Source organism: Pituophis catenifer, unplaced genomic scaffold (assembly GCF_029215685.1).
Source record: "Pituophis catenifer annectens isolate HBS135680 unplaced genomic scaffold, rPitCat1.0.hap2 SCAF_3, whole genome shotgun sequence".
NCBI lineage: Eukaryota > Metazoa > Chordata > Lepidosauria > Squamata > Colubridae > Pituophis > Pituophis catenifer.
In genome coordinates, this window is record NW_027256883.1 from 71,498,817 (window position 1) to 71,520,721 (window position 21,905).

The 21,905-nt window shown below is 36.9% G+C and overlaps 1 protein-coding gene across 1 annotated transcript in view; it reads left to right on the forward strand.

Annotated features, from left to right (window-relative positions):
* F13A1 (coagulation factor XIII A chain) overlaps nucleotides 1–21,905 on the forward strand; it is a 124,442-nt gene that overhangs the window by 46,152 nt on the left and 56,385 nt on the right. The window contains exons 4-6 of the mRNA XM_070940719.1: nucleotides 4,001–4,252; nucleotides 6,656–6,774; nucleotides 17,743–17,850. Of these exons, the coding sequence (XP_070796820.1) occupies nucleotides 4,001–4,252; nucleotides 6,656–6,774; nucleotides 17,743–17,850 (479 nt within the window). The remainder of the gene's footprint in view (nucleotides 1–4,000; nucleotides 4,253–6,655; nucleotides 6,775–17,742; nucleotides 17,851–21,905) is intronic.

Below are 21,905 nucleotides of genomic sequence, written 5' to 3' on the forward strand. Positions count from 1 at the left end.
AGTGTTTTTAGTGGTGGGAGATGTCATGGGGCATCTCCTTAGTTTTCCTCCTGATAAACCTCTTTCTTGTTTTTGGGAGAAAGTTAATTCCCCTAGCCCAAAATGATTGAGGCCCCAAATAAACAAGTTTAAACAATATAGCTGGCTTTGAAATGAGGAAAACATGTGTTACACAATCCATTCACAATACTTTTGTATAAATTCATTGCTAATATTAGAATTTTATTCTCCATTCACACAATAGTAGAAACAAGAGCTCCTTCGTGCACACATGTTTAGCTGATACAAGGATCAGAGATTAAGTTTTCTCCCGTCACCTCACATAAACATTGTTTCCTTCCCAAATTTTGAAATTTGTAAATTGATATGCCGTTTTCCCTTATGGCGTTTGTGTTATCTGGATTTTCCCCCCATCACTGGACATATAGGAAGATATCAGGTTATTATTCTATAGTGCAGTCTAACTGGAGTTCATTTATTAGGTGTCTGTCTAGCATTCCTGCACTACAATCATAAATTAAAAATTGGCTGTGTCAACCAAAAAGCATATAACAAACCGATATTTTTAGCAAGCTGTTCATATGGGCTTGTAAGATCTATGGCCTTGAAGGTTGGTAGTTCAATGAAAAGGCAAATGTTTATAAGGAGTTATATAGCTAGGCATTCAGAAATTACTATTGAAAACTGGAAGATATGCAAGGTTATATTAAATTCAACTCTGGAGGGTCTAATTATACAAAGTCTGTCCCTCTCTCTTACTTTCTTACTTTCAGCTTGATTCAGCAACAGATTATCCCTTTTAAAGTATAACTATCAAAAAGTACAAATAATCCTCATTTAGCAACCACAGTTGAGCCTGACAACTTGATTATTAAACAAAGTGGTTGGTGAATAAAACTATGATTCTGCTTATGTTCTTACTTTAGATTTCCTTTGCTTTATAGATCTACAAAGGTCACTAATATAAAGACCAGTTGTAAAGTTACTTTTCATCACCTTCATAACTGCAAATGGTTACTAAGTGAGACAGTCACTAAATGAGAAGTACCTGTAAAACAATCAAAAGATGGGGAGCGTATTCATGCAGCTATTTTCCCCAACTATGCTCTTATTTTAATTCTTACCAGTCATATATACTGTAATTATAGTCTCTTGGGTTAAATTTACAATTTCAAGGTGTTCTTTAGATCTTAGAATGGTCAGACTGAGTTTCCATGTCATGTTAATCCATGGTTTCTTTTAAATGCTGAATAAGCTACCACCTAGCTACACACAACTCATTCAACCATAAATCATGATTTATAAGTCATAGTGCTGGTTTTACATAACCATTTAAGGCCAAAACTTGTAGCTTAATGCAGTCTGTGAAGTTTATTATTCATCTTTCTTTCCTCCTCCTTCTATGTAAAATGCTATAATATGGAAGAGAACAGGCAATAGAAGGAAGGATAGGGCCAACAACATAGGACACTAGGAGAACATAACTCAAGAATTGCAGAAATAGATACATGAGATGAGCCGTAGGATTGTATAAATAAATGGTTAATATGATTGTAGAAAGATACTGCTGAACTTCTATGAATGTATTAAGGTATAAGCAAGTAAATTTGTAAATAGTATGATTAAGGAAAATTGATTAAATGGACATTAATCACCGATGCGAAGGTTTTCTAGAAGTTAGTCGATTGACTTTTTGTTAATGTATAAGTGTTTACATGTATTTGTGTTTTACGTTTGTTTATGTTAATAAAATTTAATTTAAAAAAAAGGAAGAGAACAGGCAATAATAACTGAAAGGTGAAAGCAGATAGGGCTAATCAGAGAAAATAACTGAGTTGAGTGGTTAGTTGTGTTGCAGGTACTCAGGCTAGATAGCTGGTTTGGAGCAGTGGGACTTAGAAGCTAAGTGGCTCAGTTGATGTAAAGGCTGAAGGCCAAGCCAGACAGGAACATTATCAAAACAAAGTAGAGGGACCCTCCACATTGAAGGCTGAGAAAGAAGCTACAAGAAGCCCATTATCATGTAAGGATACCAGAAATATAAATAAAATTAGATTCTGCGCCTGTTAAAAATAATAATAATAATAACAATAATAATTGGTTGTATGATTCTACAATAGTTGATGTTTATAATTAGGACTGATGGTATCTGTAATATTTTACTGTAACATCAGTAAAAACAGGCTATCTGAGTCCTATCCTTGACTCTTCACTATTAGTTCCTGAGTGTGAATCTGAGTTTCTAGAAAAAAATATATTGCTCTGAGTGAGACTCTGAAAAAGGTAAGTTTTGAGGAATGATTTTGTTGTTGTTAGTTGCGAAGTCGTGTCCAACCCATCATGATCCCATGGACAATGTTCCTTCAGGCCTTTCTGTCCTCTACCATCCCCCAGAGTCCAGTTAACCTCACGCTGCCTGCTTCAGTGACTCCATCCAGCCACCTCATTCTCTGCCGTCCCCTTCTTCTTTTGCTCTCAATCGTTGGAGGAATGATTAGTAGAAGGAAATTAAAAAGATGGTATCTCCAAAGTCATGAAAGGCCATTCCAAGGAGCAGTGGGAGAAAAGGCAGAAGACTCTCTTGTGAGAGCATATCAGGACTTCTAATTACAGAGGCTTCTGGACAGCATGCCTATTCTAGGAATTACCAAGTCAATGGGTTAACAGCAAATCTTAAAAGAGAAATTTAATAGACCCCATATCACATTCTCCCCAACTGTGAGAGACTGTAGCAGGCAGCAAAGGGGTTAATTGGTGTAACAGGTAGGTCAGCCCAGACGTGGGGACCCCAAGAAGGAAATGCTTCAAAAAAATTCCATTTTAATTGTTTGATTTAAGCCTGTTTGGCAATTACTTTCACAATTTTCAAGATTGTGTTTTTATGCCTGAATAGTGTTAAAGATGTACAGTATAAACAGATGTAGTCTCACTTTTTGAATTGGCTAGCTATGTGGGCGTGACCCCTATAGAAAGTTGCCTTTTCCTTTCACAAAGAAGAGGTTTTATTTGTAGGCCTGATTTGCCATTTGGTTAAACCACCAGTGAACATTCATGTTTAATAAAAATGAGTTTCCATTCAATATTTAGATTCCATTCTTAACTCTATCTGCCCTCTTTCTTGGGCTGTTGCTTTTGGTACATCTGATTCAGGGGTGAAATCCAGCAGGTTCTGACAGGTTCTGGAGAACCAGTAGCGGAAATTTTGAGTAGTTCGGAGAACTGGCAAATACCACCTCTGGCTCGCCCCAGAGTGGGGTGGGAATGGAGATTTTGCAATATCCTTCCCCCAGGAGTGGGGAGGGAATGGGGATTTTACAGTATCCTTCCCCTGGAGTGGGGTGAGAATGGAGATTTTGCAGTATCCTTTCTCCTGCCATGCCCATCAAGCCACACCATGCCCGCCAAGCCACGCCCACAGAACCGGTAGTAAAAAACTTTGGATTTCACCACTGATCTGATTACATGTTATTCCTGAGTTAAGTCACTGAAATACAGATTTTTTGTGATCTACATTTCCTGGGTTCTTTTATCAGCATTCTGTCAAAATAAAATGGTTCTCCATAGTACTCCATACTGCTCCAGACTCCAGACTCAGTTTCTTATTTAGTGGTAGCCTAGAGACCAACCTGTGTCCTTCAAATATATTGGGGGGAAAAGTCATAAAATTCTTAGCAGATACTGGCTTAGAATTCTGGGAATTGTCATCCTTGAACATTTAGAATGCACCAGGGTGGAGAAATATATTGTGTGGAAATGATAAAAAATCTTGCCTTGGTAAGATTTAATTTTGTAACATAAAAAAATTGTTAAAGACAAAGACTTTGAAGAGAGAGAACTAAATTATACTTGTTGATACATTACTTATTGTTGCTGTAATGCAATGGATATTACACTAAGTAATTGTGAGTCCAAATTTTGCTAGGCAATCAAAATGAAAGGAAGCTTTTCCTTTGCTGCTCTCATTCACAAAGTTAATAAATTCACTTCCCTTTTTCTCCAGGGCGATACCCACAACAAAACAAAGGCACTTATATCCGCGTTCCTTTGGTTCAAGAGCTGGAAAGTGGGAAATGGGGTGCTAAGATCACCCACAGGGCCAACACTTCTGTGGCCCTGAATATTATGCCAGCTGCAAACTGCATTGTGGGAAAATTCCGCATGTATGTTGCAGTGCTGACTCCAATGGGTATTCTCAGAACAAGACGAAATCCAGACACCGATACTTACATATTGTTCAACCCCTGGTGTAAAGGTAAGGCATATACAATGTGTATACGATCATGACAATAACATCCACATCTTAAGTGCAACTGTATCATTATAATTTATTCAAAAAGAACCTTAATCTGACTTTCTAAAGAGATGCAATTGAGAAGTCCAGTTAGTTAGTCTCATTCTACAATTTTTTTATGTTCATCATCCCATTTGTGTTACCAGAAACCTGTAGTTTATAGATAGGCACGCTAATGGCTACTATTAGACAACTATTCTCCAGTCCCCTGTCATTTAACATTGGAATTTCATGGAAGCTGATGTCTAATTATTAGAGGATTCCAGATTAAGTAAATTTGCATCTAAATAGATAAATATAGAAATATTTTATTTTTATTTTATTTATTTTTAAATTTGTATACCGCCCTTCTCCCTGAGGACTCAGGGCAGTGAACAGCCAAGTAAAAGCATAAACTACAAACATTAAAATACAATTAAAAAGATATATATAAATTTGGCCTCATGATTAAAAACAATAACAAACAATTAAAAACATTTTAAAAAGTGTTAGGCCAGCCCGGCTTGCTGGAAAAAGAAGGTTTTAAGGGCACGGCGGAAGGCACTGAGGTCTTGGATTCTCCTTATCTCTGGGGGCAGCTGATTCCAGAGGGTAGGTGCCCCCACAGAGAAGGCCCTCCCCCTGGGGGTCACCAGCCTACGTTGTTTGGCTGATGGCACCCCAAGGAGGCCCTCTCTGTGGGAGCGCACAGGTCGATGGGAGGCCGTCGGTAGCAGCAGGCGGTCTCAAAGATAACTAGGTCCTATGCCATGGAGCGCTTTAAAGGTGATAACCAACACCTTGAAGCGCACCCAGAAGACCACTGGGAGCCAGTGCAGCTCACGCAGGAGAGGTATTGTATGGGAGCGCCATGCGGCTCCCGTGACTACCCGCGCAGCCGCAGGTAGACTATTATCTAAAAGGTGGATAAGCTCACAATCTGAATTCAAGACATTTTCTCCACCCTAGGGGTGCCTCCATTCATCATTTTGAAATGGATGTTATTGAGGAAACTATAATCTTCCTTTCAGATAAATATAATACAATTAATGAGAAAGAAAGAGAATGACAGAGACAGAACGCAATCTCCTGGCTATATTGAATCATCCCTTTGACAGGAGCAAATAGATTATTATTCCAAATGCATCACATCTAAAGCTTTCAATTAAAAAGAAAACAAGGATAGAGGGAGCATTGTGGAGGGAAGGTTTAATATTTTCCTCCACTATCATGATGTACCTGTAACAAGTGACAGTTTGCTCAGGACTGTGCTGGAATTTCCATTCACCATGTAATGGATTCCCAGTATATTTTTATTTATTCATGCATTCTGTCATTCTTTGAAAGGCTGCCTTGCTTTACATATTTAAGCATCCATCATTAAAAAAAAAACCTGATATGTGGAAATGATCTATGTATCATCATTTCTTCCCCCAAAAAATGAAATTTAAGATGCCTGATTTTGGGATGCATTCAAGCCAATATTTTTTTATGTTCTTGGAAGAACATACCCTTTTTTGGGAAAATCTGATGGAATAATGGCACAATACCAGTCAGGTCTCCACTTGTAGACATATAAAGATGCGTTTAGCTCATGATATTCCGAAATGACAAAGCCAGGAGCTTTGGATCAGCTGATCAGGCAGGTTCCAGCAATCATTTACTAAATGTAGAGTCCTTTAGGACTAGTGAGTTTCCTTAATATTCATAGTTTATATAGATTTTTCTTTTTGGAGCTAAGATTTTCCCTGCAAAATCCAAAAATGTATTTAGGTAATATGGATTGGGTTAATTCATTAAAAATGCAGGTCTAATGGGGTTCTCCAGTATCTCCAGCCTAAACCAGAAAGAGCTGTCTATCATAAAATGTTCCACCTTGTGTCTCGATCTTCACATGAACCAAGTGGCTATTTAAAAGTCTATATTCTGTACAAAAAGGAACCATGTTCATGCCTATCACAATGTGCAACTCTTCCTAAACAGATTAATCCTTTAAATCATTTTGTGTAGAATTGCTCACAATTACGAAGTTTCAAAGTAATTCTTTGATCTGCCGTGTGGGTGCTTAATGCTCTCACAGCTCTCAGACAATTCAGTTTAATAACCCAGAATCATAAAGTGCCTGATAAGAGGTGACAATTTAATCATGCTTTACAGATCTTGCTCAAAATAGTTGAGAGTTGTGATCCTTCCTTTTTTTTTCTTCTTTTTTTAATTTGGAGCATGTTTCATTTCTAGTTGCAGAGGAGAAAATATATTATGTGCTACGAGGAGATGAACAACAGGCTGCCTTTTCTTATATCATTCAACTGTATTAAATTCCAATATTTACTCCTAGAAAAGTACATGTATTAACCTGTTTTTATAAACAAAAATCTGATGCAGAGGATGCGGTGTTTATGGATGAAGAAGAAGAAAGGAAAGAGTATGTCCTGAATGACCTTGGGGTTATTTTCTATGGGGCTCCTGAAAATATACGAACAAGAAGCTGGAACTATGGTCAGGTAAATCCATTTGAAATAAATGAAGAACAGCTTTTCTACTAAATGCTGCACTCCTAGCAAATAGATTGATCCTGTTGAAACCTGATCCACTCCTGCTTAGTCAAATACATCTAGGCAAATGAGTAAGGGTATATGGCTGGCTGCCCTGTAATACATAACAGAATTAATCAAAGGAATAAAAGTTTGAAAGGACTGAGCCGGTATCTCAGTCTGGAACACTTCGGTCCAGACGGATGATGTGTATATGTGTGTTTATGTTAGTTTTATATCTCACCTTTTGTTCCAACAACTAAAAATGGCACGCACAACATTTCCTTCTTCCATTTCTTCCTGCCTACAGCAACAACACTGTGAGGTAGATTGAAATGAGTGTCTGGTCCCAAATCAGCCAGTAAACTGAGGATGAGCCAATTAAGAATGGACTAAAACCTGTTTTTTGCCTAGTATTTAAGTCTTAACCATAACCATCACACCACATTATTTGTAAAAACAACCACCACCTTCTTATATGGATTTTATCACAGATTTTTATTCTGATTTATCTGTGAGGCACATGGATATGACAAATATAAATTGAGAAAATGATGTATATTAATTGAAAAGCAGGTTCTCATTTTCTTTTAAAGTTTTTTTTAAAGAAACTCAACAAAATACAAATAGCAGAGGAACACATCTTACCTGTTTCTCATCAAAAGCAACCATGGTCAATAACTCAAACTCAGACACCCAGTAGTGGTGAAGGTACTGGATGACAAGTAGGAATACTTAGGTTTTAGTCCATGTTCAACCAGAGCAACCATTTGAATCGTTTATTCTCAGCCCAACCTATCTCACAGAGTTGTTCTTGCGGAGAAAGAAAGGAAGAGAAAGTGTTGTACACACTGTCTTGAACTCTTTTATGTATCTAATACTTAAGTAAACATCTAACGGTAATTATAACAGGTATTCAGCAGCTTCCAGCTTTTTTGAAGAGGCAATTTGGCATGATTATCTAACTGAATCAAACATTCAATGGGGCCCAAATTCCATAACCTACTGTTCTATTCTAATTTAAGATTAATGGGTAACTATCATCAGTGAAAGAAGAAAAGTTCTTTGGAAGGTAACTAGATGTAGAGGACATCTATAGAAGCAGTTGGACCAGCAGGTTCAGGCAGTAGTGGTGGAGCCTGATCCTTTCTATATAGGATAAACTGATAATAATTTGGTCTCTAAGCAGAACTTCATCATTGTGACTCCTATCTCCTTTATTATCTTAATTGCGAGAAGTTCAGTATCAGAGAAATAATCAATTTCTGGCATATACGCTTCCTAATTTTATTGGTACCATAAGTGGAACAATATCCAAGGAAAACTGGATCCCATTCCCGAATTTCCAGAAAATGCAGGTAGAAGTGTTCAAATGTGTAAGCCATCAGGCTTCTATATTTGCTAACATCTGCATCATCTTCACTTCAATCCTGTATAAAGCAGAGTGCGATCCTTCTCAAAGTTTGGGATTACAGGATCAAAACATGGAAAGATTTCTTGCCTCTGGGAAAGAGTGGCTTTCATACAGCTATGTAGTATAACTCTTTTCCTAAGCATAAAGCAGGTTCCAGTAATATCTCTCAATTCTTGGAGCAAGACATAAGGTTTATTGACTCATCTGTCAAAGGCAGGATGATCTGCTCTGTACAGGGCTATGGTCTTCTTATCAGCTTTATTTCCACCTTGTTTAGATTATATTTCAGCTCATTCATTTAACCACAGCCTCAGTACACTGGTTTAGAAATAAGACAATTGGTCTTTGATGCTTAGCTAATGAAATATAGAACTTGAGGGGGGAACAGTATTGGCTTATTTATGATGCCCATCAGCAAAACTCTCGATGATTTCTGTCAGCAGCTTCCTATAGATTATAGATGATAGCAATCTCTGTGATAAAAGCTTGGTGGAATACCATATGTCAACTGCCAGAGGGCCAAGCTAGAATTACCAGCGATGACCCATTCACTTCATTTTGGTTAGAAAATGGAATCACTCAGTAGACAGATCTAACCCCTGCAAGCTGTTCAAACAGGCTAACAGGATTAAATTATTTGTTATACAAAAGCCATGGTAAGGTCAGAAAGTATTGAGAAGGAAGACTCTCTGCCAAGTTCCTTGATGCAAATCTTTGCAAAATGGCTAAAGCAGAAGTGAAAAGATTCAGAAAAGGATTTCTCATCTAGACACAGCACCCATTATTCTGCTACTCCATAGTCAGTCAGTTTTTTGGAACTGGCCCAAATAACATCTGTCCTGATTACGGCCAATTATATTTTGCTGATTGATCCCACACAAAAATGCATAAATTTATTCATTCATTTATTCATTTATTGATTCATTCCAACAAGATGTCCCGCTTTGGCATAACACCCTCTTTGGTCCACCCCATCACCCAAGATAACAAATTTGAACGCCTATATTTTCATTAATGAAAGATAACATTTATTTCATCACCATGAAAATGAACTGATTGGTCACATTTAGTAGAACCTAGCATAAGGCCAGGAGTGAAATGCTACCGATTCGGACCAGTTCACCCAAACAGGTAGTAATAAATGCTACTGGTTCGGTCAAACCGGTATTTCCGACGATCAGCTGTGCGGCATGATTTATATTCGCTAAAAAACAGGAAATCCTGCTTTCTAACGAATCTAAATCGCGCAACCCAGCTTCTGTTCTACTTACCTTTGCAGACTCAGAAAAGGCTTCTTAATCCTCCTTTTTCGTGCTGCACAGTAGCGCCTGCGGTATGGAAGCATGTTTGGTGTGCACTGTGCATGTGCGCGTGAAGTGAACTGGTAGCAAAGCAAACTGGTAGCAGACTTCAGAGCATTTCACCCCTGCATAAGGTATATTTTAAATCATCTCCAAATCAAGGACATTTCAAATAGTGAAAGAGAGATCAAATTGCTGGGGTCAACCACTACTTGCAAAGATCATAAAATCCACAAAATAGAACAAGTATCTTATTTATCCCTTCTTCTCTCTTTCTAGAATCCAACAATCTAGAATCTAGATCGCTTGAGGTATATATTTTCCACGTCTTATTAGATATTGATAATGCTAAATATCTAGATTTGAGACCTCCATTAATCAATATGCTTAATGATAAAATAATAGAATATAGCCAACAATACATACTTTTAAATATATTTTTTAAAAAATAGTCCAAGCAGAAAAAGAGCATTTAATTAGCATTAAATATAAAATAGTGCATACATGTGCAGACAAATCCACAATTCTGAAGATGAAATCCCTGTTGAAACTTCTGAGTAAGACTGCAAGGAATAGGAAGAAATAAGAATGATATTGCAGGGGCTGACTAGAAAGCATTATCCTGGAACAAATGATGAAACATTTATACAAGCAAGCTACAGCAGTAAATCCCCCCCCCCCCCGCCAACTACTTTGACATCTGCTGGAGGTCTAACTCAACTAAAAACAGAACATCCAATAAATGTTTTGATTTGTCTTGCTGTCAAGTCTATCTCTCAGAAGGTGGAAGGGTCAAGAAGAACTATTGTCCTCCTGAAACCTGACCATCAGGGAAGAATTGGTTGACAGAGAATGTTGGCAGAAGCATTGGGGGGAAAGGGACACTGTCACTTTGGAATTCGATAGCAAGAGCTGTGAAAATGAAATGTAATTTGTATTTTGGAGTCTAGCAGACTGATTTCTGGATAGGTTCTGATGCAGTGGTGAAATGTAAAATATGTTACTACTGGTTCTGTGGGCGTGGCTTGGTGGAGATGGGGTAATATGACTGAGTGGGTGTGGCCAACTTTTTTTTTTTTTACTTTTAAAACCATTTTTTCTAAGACCTCTTCGGCTGAAGAGGTTGTAAAAAAAATGCTTTTAAAAGCCTCTGACGATCCCAGCTGACTTGCTTGATCGGCAGAGGCTTTTCTTTTTTTGTTTAAGCCTCTGACCATCCCAGCTGATTTGCCTGATCAGCAGAGGCTTTGTTTTTACTTTTAAAAGCATTTTTTTCGACTGAAGAGGTTGTAGAAAAAATGCTTTTAAAAATAAAATAAAAAGCCTCTGATGATTGCGCAGCTCAGCTGGGCATGGGGATGGGGACGGATTTTTGCTACCGGTTCTCTGAACCACCCGCTGCCATCACTACCAGATCGGGCGATCTGGTCCGAACAGGGAGCATTTCACCCCTGATTGATGTCTAAATATCATAAAGGAAAGCAAAACAAAGTGGGACTGGAGTAACAGAAAACTGAAATATAGACCTATCCATGGTTTTTGGGAGTAAGGTTGGAAAGTGATCTCCAGTTCTATTTTGAATATCTTTTAAATGTGCTTTTTTAAAAACTCATATCAATCCTGATTCTTCAGCATTGATCTTACCTTTGATTACTCTGATTACTGACTTTTTTTTAGTCTTGATTATTGGCTTGATCACAGCTTCTTGTACCTGTTAACTCCCCTCTGCTCAATGTCTATGGAGATTCTCAGTCATCCAGGTCATGGTTGTCCCAAAGGTGCTTTTTCAAGAGGCAACTGGACTGAAGAAACTTCTTGGATGAGAAGCGAAACATCTTCACAGAAAAAACAGAAAGTGCAGTTGCCTCTTGAAAATCACCTGTGGGATCGCCTCTGCTCATTTTCTTTCACTAACTGATGACAGGGTCTGTAATATGCAGAACCTTTTCAATTCCATCAGATTCTTTCTTAACTTGGTGTAAGTGGAATTGAAAACTAAAGAGTAATCACTGTCATCTTGTTAATAAATCCAAAGGTCAGTGGTCCAAATGAAACAATAGAAGCAGACCCAGAACTCAAAAGCACCATGGACAGCAACTTAAGAAGCTGCTTTCTATTGAGCAGGCAAGTTGCTCCAGGTAGTCCAGTACAGTAATATGTTGTATTGGAATGCTACATTAAATGTTTAGGAGCTAAGAGTTACAAACCAGCCCAGCTGTAACATTCTTAGCCACTCCACCTCCTTAAAAACAAGATTCTTCCAGGACCTTGAAGGCTGATCAGAAGAGGATAGGACATGATGACAAAAATCTTAGCAAAAATATTGTTTTACCTTGAGAAACTAATTTAATTCCCAGATTCCTAAGGTAGTGACTCTTTTGGTCTCTTCTTCATGGCTTCCATGTGGACTAGTCAGGAAGTCTTTATGTTGGCTGATATAGGAAAAATATTCAGATGGTTAGGATGTAAATCTCTCTCTAGCTCTGGGTATACCATTACACCAAGAAAAGAAGAAATGATAAAGGTAAAGCCTTTATCAAGTCAAACCTGACTCTATTGTCTACAAAGTCTTTGTTTGTTTTTAATTTATTTTTATAATAATATAGTGTTGTGAAATGTACATAGTGTATTATTTTTATACAGTGCCACTTGTACAGTATTGACTAAAAATTCTTAACACTCTAATGTTTAGATAATTTAGACCCCTAGAGATTATATATATATATATAATCTCTATATAATCTCTAGGGGAGATTATATATATATATATATATATATATATATATATATATATATATATATATATATATATATATATTCTTTTTTCATAGGCTTTTATGTGCATATTCTTTCTAGCCAGGTTTTACCTATGTAAACTTAGTTTACATAGGTAAAACCTGGCTAGAAAGAATATGCATATATATATATATATATATATATATATATATATATATATATATATATATATATATATATATATAATTTGATTTATATGCCGCCCTTCTCCGAAGACTCAGGGCGGCTTACAATGTGCTCAGCAATAGCCTTCATCCTTTTGTATATTTATACAAAGTCAGCTTATTGCCCCCACAACTGGGTCCTCAATTTATCTACCTTAGAAAGGATGGAAGGCTGAGTCAACCTTGAGCCTTGGCGAGATTCGAACCCTGCAGTAATTGCAGGCAGCTGGTCTTAATAATCAGCTTAATAACAGGGTGCCTTAAACCCCTGTACTACCAAGGCTCTTATATATAAATTTAATGCTAACAGAAAGGTCAGTATTAATTATGATTTAACATGTCAGTGTTAATGACCATAAAATTATTTAGTTTTTTCATCCAGAATTTAACATTGAAAAAAATGAGATATGTCCATGTAATTAATTTGGGGAAAAATATGGCTTTTTCCCAATTTCCTAGTCTAGTCTAGTCTCCATGTACTAGCTGAATCTGGCCTAACTTAGATTCAAGATCAACAAAGCCATTTTCAAGAGCTTCTTTAAGATCAGGAAAAAAAAATTGTGGCTATCAAAAGAAATCAGTATGGTTGCACAAAGTGCTTTCTAAGAAGCAGTGAGTGAAAGGGACAAATATAGGCGATGAAAAAAGAGATACTGCAGTCACCCAAACCTTCAATGAAAGATCAGCTAAACCCAATCACATTAGACTGTGATGGATGATTAAAAAAGAGAACCAACAGAACTTCTTTGACTTGTTAGAAGCAAAAAAGACAAGGAAGTGTAGGTCTGCTATTAAAAGTAGATGATGAAAAATAACAAGGAGAAATTGGAATGATATATTTTCGTCTGGAAAGAAACATGTTTTCTGCAATTAGCTGCTTTAATTACAAACTAAACATTTTTATGATTGAGATATGTTTCAGAAATTATCCTGGACAATGACACTACCATATCATCTTAGTTGCTACCCTTCAGTAAACACTACTACAGACGTACTGCAACAGGCAGACCTTAGAATTAGAATAGGGAGCTGTAAATTCTTCAAAGTGTTTAAAAATACAGTGCAGCCTGGAAACAAGACACTGCCAGACAGAGGTGTCATCTTGATGGATCATTGGTTTCTTAAGGAGAATACTCTAACTTATATTCTCTTCTATTTATGTGACCCAACTAAGTTGATAATATAGGAAGATTAATGCATTATAAAACACACTTGGCAATATCTGGGCATCAAATCCATGTTTATTGACTAAACTTACATAATTGATGGGATGACTAGAACTTACACAATCAGACTTAAGAACAGCCACAACTCTGATTTTTTTTTAAAAAAAGGCATCTGAGCAACCCCTTGTCTATGAATACTCATGCATAATAAAGGAATTTATCATTAAAGCTATATGGGAATTTTTTTTCGTTTGCTTTAGTAGGCAGGTGATTTCGACATTTAAAATGGATCTGTATGTTCAATACTGAAAACACCATTAGTATAAGTATTACTGTCCATCCTCTCTAAAGTATGATTTCCAGTGAGTATTCTTTTTCCAGAATTTACAAGAGTACACTATTGAGATATGTGAGTCAGCCTTAAGGATAAACATTCAGCTTTTTGAAGATATTTCTGGGAGCATCTCCTTTGGGACTAAGCTTCATATTATGAGGTTATAACTCATTATTTAGTAATGATATTCTGCTCTGTACCAAAAGAAGAAGAATTTTTAAAAAATTATGGATGACATAGGCAAAGAAATGACCAATTATAAATGCATCTTCTCCTACCTGGTCCAAGTGTATTAAAGAGTTCGCCATTGTGTTATATCCTAACAAATTACAGATTCAATCTATTATACATTGTTGCTATTTTCAGACAGTTAGCATTTTTAAAGAAAGAAGAGAATAAATTTGTATGCTTAAAGGAAAACTTCAAAAATTGTTAGGATTCAGCCTGTAAGGGGAATATCACTACCTCATTTGTTTATCACTACATAGAGCAGCTTGTAATTGAAGTCATGTGCCTTTACCGCCATCTTTGCGATTGTCTTCCAACCGACAGCGTCATTTTTTGGTTGCTATGCAATTTCTTCTGAGCAAATTGAACTGTACCATAGGGCAGGTTCTTCCATAATGAATTCTGTTCTATTTAGGCACTTCTGCCCCCTATTTATTCCTGACATTGTTGTCATTGGGCCCCAGAATTAGTCTTTTTTTTTCCAGAGTTCATTTTCAAAGATGATAGTTTCAGGACACTGCAAGACATGTTGGACTCCAACTTGGTATTGACAATATAAGACATGATTGAAAGCTGTTCTTCGAATGAAAGTATTACTGCCTTCTACAATATACAATATGTATATTTTAGTCCTGAAGTTCACATGGAATATGTGATTTTATTTTAATATTTTGAGTAACTACTGACACCTCTGGCTGTCGCAGCAGCTGCTGCTTTAAGCCATATTATCCATAGTCAAGAACAACAACTGTACAATTCTTATGAAAATGATTTATAGCTATGGATACATTAAAATATATCTGTCTTGCACAAGTCCCCTGTTCAACCACCACATTCTCTGAGTGACTTTTAGCAGTTCTTTTTTCTTACTTCAAAAGGCTGATTGTGAGAGAAGACAACCATATATGCCATTTTCAGTTCCAAATTAATAATGTTGGTATTTGAATGTTGCTCTAGGATCTAGTTTCATGCTTTAGCATAAAAAACCTAGAAGATAAACATAAAATAAGAATCTATTCTGGTTTAATTTATATGCACATATGGTTGAAAGAAGAAGTTTTCAATCTTTTGAGGTCCATGTGCAGTATGAAACCTATCTTTAAAAGTTAAAATATAATGTTTCCAACTTTACAATAGAATTTGTTTACCAATGCAAACTTCACCATTATGTGTGATATGCAAGTTTGGCCATGTTTCAACATACGTCAACTAAGTCCAGAATTGTTTCCCTTAGTTACTTTTTGGAAATGATGTAGTTTACTCTACTTCGTTAAGAGTTAAGTTACTAGTATTCTTTGGTAAATCCATGCCTTTGTTTTAATAACATCAATAGAGAAACAAACTAGAAATGGCAAAGAGTTTTGGTTGAGGCAGACAATGGATGCTTTTGGATGCTATGTCAAACCATAGTTCAATGTAATGTGGGTGAACCACAATTGTCTTCAGGATTGTCTACTTCTTTTGCAATCTAGCCATGAAGAATGTATCAGAGTTTCTTGCAAAATCAAATCCAGAAGCACAGACAGATAACTGATTCAGCAAGATTCATTAACTTCTTTATATACATAACGAACTGGACACACGTGCTTCGCTTCGAAACTATGTGATGGGGCTTGATAAATTGCAGTTAAAGCTTGAAAATTAATGAGTAGTTATGACCAGCCTCTCCTATCCCCTTCTCTCCCTCAGCCTTGCCCCACAGAAGCCTCCCCTGTCCTATCCCCTGCTTGCTGCTGTGAAAGCAAAACTGAAACTGAAACTCCTCTCCTTTGCTTGTGTTTTGCATTTGGAACAGATTTCTTTTCAGGTGGGGAGGGGGAATAGAACTCCTTAGCATCAGAGGGGTGTTTGGAAAGTGAAACAGTATTTGCTGTGTGAGCAAGAAGGAGACAGGAAGGAGCCTGGCCATGGCTTAGCTCAAGTGTTCTGTATTAAAGCTGCTTGCTGCTGTGAAAATAAAACTGAAACTTAAACTCCTCTCCTCTGCTTGTGTTTTGAATTTGGAACAGATTTCTTTTCAGGTAGGGAGGAGGAGTAGAACTCCTTAGCATCAGAGCGTGTTAATAATAATATAGGAAATACTAGTGTTCTGATGGTCATTTTGAAAAATCCTTTCTTAGTGAGCACCTAGAAGCCAAGAGGAACATACGTGTCAAATTTCAAGTTTGTAGGCTTTACGGTTATGGAGATTTTGTGATTACAGAGTGAGTGGTTTTCGCTTTTATATATATAGATAACAGATTAAGTATTTATAATACCAACAGTTGATTCTTACCAACATGGTAGAAGTTACAGACAGAACACAAGGCAGGAGAGAACAGTTAGTTTCATTTCAGCAGAGCAAACAAGCACAGACTGCTTAGTTTCAGTTTCAATTCTCTGCACAGACTCAGTTGCCTAAGCCACATCCAGACTTCTTCCCTAAGTTTTTATTTCCAAAACAAGCCCCATTGGTTGATCTATTCCAGTCCATAAATATTCATACTCTGAAAGAATGCCAAAACATTGAGTTTTATCTGAACTCAACAAATCTTAATGGTGCATTATGGTTTTCCAGAACAAGTCAACTTCAAATAATGGCTTATAAAACTGATTTGCTTAAACTACAAATATTTAAAATGATTCAGGATTCAGATAATAATCATAATTATCCTGTGGTTAATTAAATTAAGAGAACCAGTTTGATCTAGCCCCAGCCCTGTGGAACGAACTGCCCCCGGAAATTCGTAAGATCTCCGACCTCCGGGTGTTTCGCTGCGCATTGAAGACCCTGTTGTTCCACCAGGCCGGACTATCAACACAATAGTTTTAAATTGGGGTGTTTAAATTTATTGGGGTTTTAAATCTGAGCCACTTTATTTAATTATTTTAAATTTTATACTGTTGTTTTGTCTGTATTTTTAAATAGGCTGTACACCGCCCTGAGTCCTTCGGGAGAAGGGCGGTATAGAAATAAAATTATTATTATTATTATTAGTGGTTAAGATATTAGGCTAGAAAGTGGGAGACATGAATTCAAGTCCTGCCTTAGCCATGAAAGCCAAACTGGGTGACTTTGGGCCAGTTATTCTCTCTCTCAGCCCAACTCATTTCATAGGGTTGTTGTTGTGAGGAAAATAAGAGGAGGAAGGTGTGTTGGATGTGTTCGCCACCTTGAGTTATTTGTAAAAATAATAAAAAGTGGGATATAAATAAATAAATAAAAATAATTGAGAAAACAAGCAGAAATTAATCTAAATTTTACGACAATAATTTTGCAACAGATTCATCTATGGTGAAAATATTACTCTCACTTCCTTATTCATGAGCAAGCGCTTATTCATTAGCATGTTAAAAATGTTTATGCTATGTTCTTAAAAACTTTATATAACTTTCTGTATTTTTTTCTGTACTAATTCAGCAGAAGTTATAAGTATACAGAAATATTGCATTTCCAACATGGAACTAAAATCTTGCTGAAGTCCTGTTTTTGTTTATTTTGCTAATGTAAAATAGGTGATGAATCTATATTTTTGTTTTTCTCTCTCTTATATAGTTTGAAGAGGGTATTTTGGATGCTTGCCTCTATTTGATGGACAGAGCACAACTGGACCTCTCTGGCCGAGGGAATCCTATCAAAATCAGCCGTGTTGGCTCTGCTATGGTATGTAATAAGCATATACTTTGTGCAATATTTGGGATCTATTTACAATTTTTTTTTCTTACTCTACTTAAATATATAGCAGGACTATATGGATTGGGGCAAATTTGTTCTGTTCTGTGACTTAGTTTTCAAGAAGATCTCTGCTTTGGTCAATTTATTAAAAACCTGGTTGCCAATTCACTAGTTCAGTAGTAGAGTGAGTCTCTTGGCTTTTCCCTCTTTTTCACATCAAACGCTATTCATGTTCACTTTATGGGTGTCCAAGCTGAGGTTGCTTCTTCTTCTTTTTTGTGGGGCTTCCTGGAATGAACACATGACCAGGTAAGGTTGTCCCTGGTGCCTAGAACCTTATAGGAAGATTCAAGACAAAATTCTTTAAAATATCTACGTGGCATTAAAAAAGTATTCCGTAAGCAGAAGTTATATATTCCCATAGCTTGTTCTATAAACAGGAATAGTGAACTAATATCCCCACAGTGGAGAAAAGGAATTCTAGATATACTTAGATTTTTTTGCCCTGTGGCAGCATATATCTATATGCAACATTTATTAAACCATGAATGGTTTAATTTTCCTACAGATTTCTAAAAAAATGTAACTTTCAGACAATTTTCTAAACTTCTTATTTTGCACCTGGTAGGTGGAAGACTATGAGATATTTGCAGCTGAGCATGAGTTAACAATTTAGTTCCCCACAATAGAAGACTCATTCATTGGGGCATAATAAGTGCATTTTCCAGTAAAACGTATGTGCATGAAACCAATTAATGCTAGAAAAATTATTTTTTGCAGCAACCATGAGTTGGTTCTGAAAATACAATGAAACACACTAAAACCTCTTCTTTATAGTCCAAATTAATCCCACACTAACCATGTTTTAGGAAACCATATCTACTGTATTTGTTATCATTGTCAGGTGCAAACATGAAAGGAAGATCTAACCTTTTCCTCTGATGTTTCAGTTCTAAAGCAAAGTCTTCCTCTGTTATTAGTCTGGGCTGGATGAACCCATAACACCTTGGGGAAGAGATTTTCATTGGGTTGGTGGTGGGGAATGTTAAATCTTCTGTTCCCATGATCTATGACCTAAAGAATTGCTCCAGTTCATGGCATTGCTATTTAAACATGGACACAACTTCATTTATTTAATAGATGTATATCCTGCTTTTATATGGGATAACACTTTTTACATCACATCAAACTTATCATCCCATAACTAATATTAATTTTAAAAATCATTAAATGATTTAGTACAGAATTGCATTTTAGTGTTGAATTTAGTTTGTTAGTATGACAGAAGAAAATATGATGAATTATAGTAATTATAATTACTGGTAATTATAGCAGGCAGATAGTATTTCCTAAAGAGAGAAGGATGAACTTCTTCAGGAGTGCCCTAACAAATTCTCTCTTCTACTGTTCAAGGCATCAGAAACCTGCCTTTCTTTGCATCTGATCACCCTTGTAATCTCTATTCTGGTGAATTACCAAATTGCCTCAGTTCACTATCATTTCATTTAACTAATTAGCAATATTTTTTAGGATATCCCTCAAGACTTTCAGATAAAATAGCTTGGAATTAAACAGAAGTGGGACACCATATTGTTTATGGACTTCATAAGGCTCTCCATTTTGTGGCTCTTGAATCATTTCAAAATTGCACTGCGCAGATTCAGAGCCAAAAGTACAAACATTCCGTACTGTAATTTTCCCCATTGTTGTTTTGTTTTTATTAAAATAAGTAAGACCATTTCCATATTGCACTCCCATTTTTCTGCAGTGGGATGTGAATGGTGGAATATTGATTTCCACCATTAACCTTTCCCCAACCAGACCATCAATTTTAATTTTGCCTTCCAGTATCACATTGGCCTAACCCACATCACTTGTATGGAAGTCCAGCTCTGACCCGTGTTACTGAATTTTAATACAGTCTTCAGTTGCTATAGCATTGTAGTTAATAATCAGGAGATCCCCATCTTGAACCTTCATTAACATGATTTCAACAAATACCCTGAGATAAACTGTTATTTGTTATGTTCAGTCTCTGTTCTTAAAACTGCAATAGCTATGATATAACAAGAGTAATTCTTGTTATGTAAGAACTAACTAAAAATATCTGCAAATATTTTATGGGTGTGTCCATAAATAGTGTCACAAATGTACCTTAGTCTGGAAAAAAAAGTATAGATGATTAAAGGTTTAATCCAGCTTTCCTCTTATCTTCCAAGTCTGTGATTTGGTAGCAACATTGTAGGTTTTGGAGTACATGACAAACATTTGTAATATAAATATGCCACCTTATTCATGTCTTAGGTTGGCCTATTTTTCAAGACAGCCAAGGGTCTTTACCTAAACCTATTAGACCTACTAAATACTTATCTCGTCCAACTTCGGGGTTCACAGTACGTCGATTTTCTAATTAGAAACTAGTAGTTAATCCAGCCAAAAGCTTTTCAATGAAAGTCATGATTTATTTGACAAGAATGTAGCAGCTCAGTATTAACATAATTACAAGCAAACGAGAAAGCAATAGAAAGCAAGGAAGCTTTTTCTGCATTACCTCCACTGATTTGGTTCAAATTGCTGGGAGGAAATGCATAGCTCACTAATAGCTTTCCATTTAGTCATTAGTCAGCAAAACTGTTACTTCACCTCCAGCAAACTTAGACAAGCAAAATCTTGTTTTTGTGATGAGCAACCCACAATGGACCTAGTTATTTCCTTTTAACTCACCCCTTAGCGTTGAAAACATAGGCTGAAATGGATGAGATTGCGGGGAAATACATTGGAACAAATATGAGTTAGATGACCCCTTTTTTCCCTTTTGTTGTAAAATACTCTTTTTCTAGAAATATTTGTTTTCTGAAATATTATAGATTTGGACCTAAATTGCAGAACCAATTTGATGTAATATGGAGCCCCTCAGAAACTGAAGCTCAGTGTATAATGTGGGAATTATATGTAGGAAAATCCCCATCCACGTTTGTTATTGTGCACTCAAGCTTGTCAAGAGAAATGCAGGTGGATTTACACTGGCAGTTATGCCTTGACCCTATGGGCAGCACGGCCTGGAAGGCAGAATTATGGCTTGTGGTCTTAAATGTAACAGAGCCACTGAAGTTGTTGCAGGCTCTCTCTAAAGCATTATATCAGACAGAAAAAGGTGTTTTTTAACCCATGCATAGATTATCCTTCCACTCATTGCTTTTCAAATATATGGGGACTCTAAACCTCAAAATCCCTAATGGCAGAATTTTTTATCATGTTAGTTGACAATTTGGGGAATTGTAAGTCCAGCACATCAGACTGGGGAAAGATGCTGTGGGATGTCATATTTCCTATTATACAATTACAACTCTAAGAATTAAATGAAGGCTTTGACATGTTTAGTATTTTGGGGGGATTTATAAGGCTGTCAAAGCCACGTTGACTCTGGGTATCGTTCAATGAAAATCCAATTAAAATACAAATGAGTCTAAACATGAGGAGTAACATACCATATCCAAGACAAACTATGCACATCAAATGGGCATGCTCATGCCACCACTTGAGGTAACCTCCAAGATTTTAAAGATCATTTAAAGACCTGAAGAATCAGGAGGTCCAAAGTTTTATGCTTCTTTGCTTGCCTGATGTTTGTTTGCTCATCACTGAACAAACACTGACAACTGTCTATGTCAAGGGTGTCAAACTCGATTTCATTGAGGGTCGCATCACGGTTGTCTTTGACCTCAGGGGGCAGGGGCCATGGCCAGGGTAAGTGTGGCCAGCTCAACGTCACTCATGTTGGGGCACCTATGGTGGCCCGAGCGCTCTGGCAGTGAAAATGGGCTCCCGAGCTCCATTTCCAGCTGTGACAGCCTCCTGCAACCCTCTGCCAGCGAAAATGGAACTCTGTTTTCAGTCGCAGAGGCACCGCGGGCCAGTCCTTCACTGTCTCCAGGGCGTCCCCATGGGCCAGATCTAAGCACCCTGCGGGCCAGATTTGGCCCACGAGCCTTGAGTTTGACACCCTTGGTCTATGTGCTTGAAATATAAACTAGGACAATCAT